General features: G+C 24.0%; 1 protein-coding gene across 1 annotated transcript; it reads left to right on the forward strand.

Annotated features, from left to right (window-relative positions):
- Positions 1 to 3,043: 3,043 nt before the first annotated feature.
- LOC135927144 (uncharacterized) lies at positions 3,044 to 3,826 on the forward strand. The gene is made up of 3 exons (XM_065463094.1): positions 3,044 to 3,224; positions 3,266 to 3,530; positions 3,616 to 3,826. Exons 1-3 carry the CDS (start codon positions 3,152 to 3,154, stop codon positions 3,752 to 3,754), a joined length of 477 nt encoding a protein of 158 aa, XP_065319166.1. The 5' UTR covers positions 3,044 to 3,151; the 3' UTR covers positions 3,755 to 3,826.
- The last annotated feature ends 2,359 nt before the right edge of the window (positions 3,827 to 6,185 follow it).

Raw genomic sequence — 6,185 nt, forward strand, 5'->3', positions numbered from 1 at the left:
ATGATGGTTTCTGTTCCAAGGTCATAATATTTATACAATTGTAAATAGAGTTTATAAAATCAAATCTTGATTGTAAATATTCCAAAATTGTCTTAATAAAAATATTTGCTTCATTTAAAAATACGTTAATTATAGTAATATTTGAACATTTTAATATTATATTTTTAGCAATAGCGCCATAAAATTTATTATCTATTTTTAACTGTAGAGATGAACAGAGCTGTAGCATGATTTTGTGAATCTTTATCAATAAAGAATCTTCTGATTGCAACTGAATATTAACTACATGAAGTAGATTTCCTACATGTGAAACTAATCCCAAATATGCTTCTGACATTTCATCCTCGAAAAAAATTTTCAAAATTTTAGGACAGCTTTTAAAATCTTTATTTAAGAAGTATTTCTTTAAGGGTTCGTAAAATTTTAAAATTCTCTCGATGGCAGGTATTAATGATAACCACCTGATAGGTACATATCGCAACAACTCACACCATTCCAAATCAGACCACTCCACCAATTCTTTTAATTCAGTGACTCTTTTAGTTGATGAACTAAATTCGTTAAAACATTTCATCATAATTACTTCGACATCTACAGATAGTACATTCATTGCCTTCTTGCGAGAATTATGCAATATATGGCATATACAGCCAATTGGTATTAATTCATTATTGTGCTGCCTCAATTCGGTAAATACACTTTGATTTTTGCCAAAATTAACAGAGGCATTATCAGCGCAGAAAGCTGACATGCAACTCATTGATAACCCTGAATCAGCTATATATACCATTATGTGGTTAGCGATATCGTTGGATTTTTCACTATCGGATGAAAAAAATTTCGATAGTTTTATAGAAATGCCCTTATTCTTGTTGAAATAGCGAAGGATCAGGGGAAATGTTTTAATATTTCCCTTATTTGATGCATCTGTTAAAATAGCATATGGATGCCCTTCTTTCAAATCGTCTAGAATTGACCTCTTGGATTCAGTTCCTAACACATTTGTGATAGCCTTGCTCATTTTTGTCCTACCGGAAGTAAAGTTAGCACTTATTTTGGAGTCGTTTAATATTATGAAATGATGAGAAATGTGTGTTAAAAAAAGGATGTTTGTATAAGATGACATGATAATCATAAAAACCATATGTGATTATATTTAGTGTTGTCCAAAATAATATCTTTTTTATGAAAACAAAAAATTGATTTAAATCGAAATTTTGTAAATTTAAAATATCGTAAAAAATTATTTAAAAACCCTGGGAATATATTCTTGCAAAGTTATATTAAATATCTATTAATTTGGCCAGAACAGCCATTTGAAATCATTTATTCTGAAAATTTTATCAATGTTTAGTGCTTAATATATTATTTTAATTTTACAGTAAGATAAAATTATTAGCAAAATAGAACATTTTATTACTTAAATCTGTTTGGTATATGGGATATTGAATCCTGAATCACGTATTATTTCTGTTTTTTATTCATTTATAAATGCTGTATAGATGCATACAGTCCAAGATCTTGCAAGTAAGGTTTATGAAAGAGATTTCATTTTTTTCAAATTTTGACCAATCAAATTTTTAGCTTTGCTAATCGTTCAAGTCGTGTAGCCTTATTTATATCATAATTAATCGTTATTTGGTGTGCATATGCATTTTGCATGATGGTACGCATATTTTAAATGATAATATTTGATTGATTGTCGTTTGTTATAACTGAGCTATTGTTGAATAATATATCAATTATATTTATAATCTTTTGCTTGACATATACTTTATGGAATAGTATAAAAGTAAGTAGTGAAAAATATTATTTAATCAATATTATTCATTCACTAACTTTATTTAAAAGAATTAGAGATTAGAATAATATCCACTTCTAAAAGTAATTTAAAATATATTTATAATAATTATACATACTATTCTAACTTCAATTCTTTCTAACACAAAAATTTTGAAAATATCGAGTGGAGAATTGGAGAATTTTATAAAAAATACATTTTAGAGCGGAAAAATAAAATAAAAGAACTAGACATATTTTTCGAATAAATATTTAAAATTTATTTTAAAAATATAAAAATAATCAAATACTGTATCTCAAAATTATTATTTATATTAAAAACATTAAAATGCTAAAAAAAAAATTGCGAGAGAAATTAAAAAATTGTGGGAGCTTTTTGTGGGAGATTTCTAATTGTGGGAGTTTTGTGGGAGTGAGATGTATGTGGGTAAACTGAAAAATTGTGGGAGACTCCCACTGATGGGGGGAGTCATGGCAACCCTGTATATATAGGCAATTATTTTTTAGAAAATATGGATAATTATGGATTTGCAGAATCTCTAATAGATTTTAATGAAAATATTCATATTTTTGGTAAATTTCTATATAAACTTCTAAAAAATTTCTTATATTTAGAGGAACCGACATTTATCGATAGCCAAAAGGGCAAATCATTGCTCTTTTTTCAAAATTTTCTTTACCGTTATAACGGTACATACAGGAATACAATTTACTATCGTTGCTTAAAAGCTGATTGTAAAGTGACGTGTAAATATATTCAGGGATACACAATATCCAAAATGCACGAACATCAAAATCATGCTATACTTTTTCACAAATTAAAAACTTTGCAAACAGTAAAAGCAACGGTACAACAAAATCCTTTAGATACAAGGATGAATATCTATCTAAAGGCATTAAACCAACAATGCTCTGAAGATCCAGATATAATCAATTATCCAGGAGCCTTACCACCTTTTATTTCCGTTAAAAATACGATTAACCGTGTTTTAAAACAAACCAGGCCAAATATTCCCATTAGCAATGACACAATTGTATTGACCACTGAATTGATAACAACATTCAGTGGTGATAGCTTCATAATTAAAAACAATAATAACAAACTTATTGTATTTGGGTCTGTCATGTTAGTCAGTTTATCTTCTTATACAAAATTCATTTATATGGATGGGACTTTTTACACATGTCCACGTTTTTTAGCCAATTATATACTATACATATCATGTATAATCAAACGATGATCCCTATCATATATGCACTTCTTCCAGATAAAAGGAAGGAGTCCTATATTGAGCTATTTCAAATAATCGTGGAATATGGGACATTGAATGGTATCCAGTTTTCACCAGAAATGGCACAAACCGACTATGAAGCAGGAGCGATATCTGCTCTACAATTTGTATTTCCCAATATTTTAGTAAAGGGTAAAGTTTAAATTATATATAGTTGTATAATTTATTTTTAGGCTGCTTCTTCCACTTTACGCAGGCCATTTGGCGTAAAGTTCAGCATTTAGGTTTAGTCAAGCAGTATAAAGAAGAGACTGCTGTATACACTATTGTTCGAAGGATGAGTGTATTACCTTTATGCAAGAGAGAGGACATTCAAGTGGTCCGTGATTCTTGTGTAGATCTAGCAGCCAATGACCCGTTAATATTAAGTTTCTTAATATATATGGATACTACCTGGATAAATTCTGATGCAATCTTTCCTCATCAAATTTGGACCAGGTAATTATTTCATTTTTATTAATTCCTCACAATTTATATAAAAGTTTATAATATTTTTAACATTTAATACATTGTTTGGTGTTAGGTATAAGATTCAAGGTCCTCGCAGTAATAATCATCTTGAAGGATATCACCATTCCCTCAAGCGAATGGCAAAAAATGCTCATCCGGACATATATTCATTAATTCGCGTTTTAAAAGATAACCAACGCCTGACAACTTAAAGTTATACAAATCAATAACGGGGAAATAGTTACGGAGAAAAATAAAAAATATGTGATAATTAATAAAAAAATTGTAAACTTAACAGCATTATATGATATTACTTCTAATTTATTTTTTTTTATTGATAAAGTGTCTGATTTAATAAAATCATATTAAATATATATTATTAAATTTAAAATAGTTGTAGATATATTGTTAATAAAAAATTTAATATAAAATTGATAAAAAAGACCAATATACTTGGTGTTTGAAATGATACTTTATTTTTTTTTTGTTTACATGACAAGATTTTCACTGTATGTAGATATCTATCATAAATCTATATACAGCGTCTACATGAGCGGGAGAGGTAGGAACAGTTTGCATCCTATTTTTTGAAGGGGTGGGTGGTAGGCTGCCTTAATGGGGGTAGGATAAAAATATTTTGGGGTTATCTATTAAATCTTGAGATGAAATAAGACAAAATTTATTGCTGTAAAAATTAATACTTTTATTATGGAATTATTATAATACAATTCATCGACCAAATCTATATATTGCAAACAATCATACACATTGTTTTCCAAATAAACTATCCTTTTAAATGTAATTTAAGGTTTAGATATTTCAGCAAGCTCATAATGCCATAATAATTAATTCATTGTAAATAATGGGAGTTTTAATTGAATTTATTATCTAAAAAATAAATTCTTTATATTCACAAAATATCGATAGATGGTAGTAGAGATAGATTAATTTAAGTTATCCTTTATAAATTCTTTGAAAAGAGTATCAATAAATTAAATAGGTAAAAATAATAATAAAAAGAACGCATACTTAATAATATTATATATATATATTAAAATTTATTATAATATCCCCCTTAAAATATATATTTGTTATTAAGTATTGAATATAACTATTGATAAAATCTTTTATTGCCATTTAAAATATTTTTGTAAAACGCCTTGTTAATAATATAATTTGTAATTATATACTAAAATTTATTAAAATTTCTCCCTTAAGATATATATTTGTATTAAGTATTTTAACTATTGATAAATTTTTTTAATGCTTTTTAAAATAATTAAAAATTTATAAAACGCATACTTAATAATATTATATATATATATTAAAATATATTATAATATCCCCCTTAAAATATATATTTGTTATTAAGTATTGAATATAACTATTGATAAAATCTTTTATTGCCATTTAAAATATTTTTGTAAAACGCCTTGTTAATAATATAATTTGTAATTATACACTAAAATTTATTATAATTTCTCCCTTAAGATATATATTTGTATTAAGTATTTTATCTATTGATGAAATTTTTTTATGCTTTTTAAAATTAAAAATATATAAAACGCATACTTAATAATATTATATATATATATTAAAATTTATTATAATATCCCCCTTAAAATATATATTTGTTATTAAGTATTGAATATAACTATTGATAAAATCTTTTATTGCCATTTAAAATATTTTTGTAAAACGCCTTGTTAATAATATAATTTGTAATTATATACTAAAATTTATTATAATTTCTCCCTTAAGATATATATTTGTATTAAGTATTTTAACTGTTGATAAAATTTTTTAATGCTTTTTAAAATAATTAAAAATTTATAAAACGCATACTTAATAATATTATATATATATATTAAAATTTATTATAATATCCCCCTTAAAATATATATTTGTTATTAAGTATTGAATATAACTATTGATAAAATCTTTTATTGCCATTTAAAATATTTTTGTAAAACGCCTTGTTAATAATATAATTTATAATTATATACTAAAATTTATTAAAATTTCTCCCTTAAGATATATATTTGTATTAAGTATTTTATCTATTGATAAAATTTTTTAATGCTTTTTAAAATAATTAAAAATTTATAAAACGCATACTTAATAATATTATATATATATATTAAAATTTATTATAATATCCCCCTTAAAATATATATTTGTTATTAAGTATTGAATATAACTATTGATAAAATCTTTTATTGCCATTTAAAATATTTTTGTAAAACGCCTTGTTAATAATATAATTTATAATTATATATTAAAATTTATTATAATATCCCCCTTAAAATATATATTTGTTATTAAGTATTGAATATAACTATTGATAAAATCTTTTATTGCCATTTAAAATATTTTTGTAAAACGCCTTGTTAATAATATAATTTGTAATTATACACTAAAATTTATTATAATTTCTCCCTTAAGATATATATTTGTATTAAGTATTTTAACTATTGATAAAATTTTTTAATGCTATTTAAAACAATTATTAAATTTGTAAAACACATGTTTAATAATATTATTATGAATTATATATATTAAAATATATTATATTCTCACCCTTAGATTTATATTTGTATTAAGTATTTTATATAACTATTTGTTGTCTTTAATTTTTATTTT

Source organism: Gordionus sp. m RMFG-2023, chromosome 3 (genome assembly GCF_954871325.1).
Source record: "Gordionus sp. m RMFG-2023 chromosome 3, tfGorSpeb1-WG-v2, whole genome shotgun sequence".
Taxonomy (NCBI): domain Eukaryota; kingdom Metazoa; phylum Nematomorpha; class Gordioida; order Chordodea; family Parachordodidae; genus Gordionus; species Gordionus sp. m RMFG-2023.

Bases quoted from the DNA above. Each gene is read 5' to 3' on its own strand.
- LOC135927144 (XM_065463094.1), top strand. From the start codon at position 3,152: ATGGCACAAACCGACTATGAAGCAGGAGCGATATCTGCTCTACAATTT. The intron at 3,225-3,265 runs GTAAAGTTTAAA...ATTTATTTTTAG, and splicing joins TCCCAATATTTTAGTAAAGG to GCTGCTTCTTCCACTTTACG. The intron at 3,531-3,615 runs GTAATTATTTCA...GTTTGGTGTTAG, and splicing joins CCTCATCAAATTTGGACCAG to GTATAAGATTCAAGGTCCTC.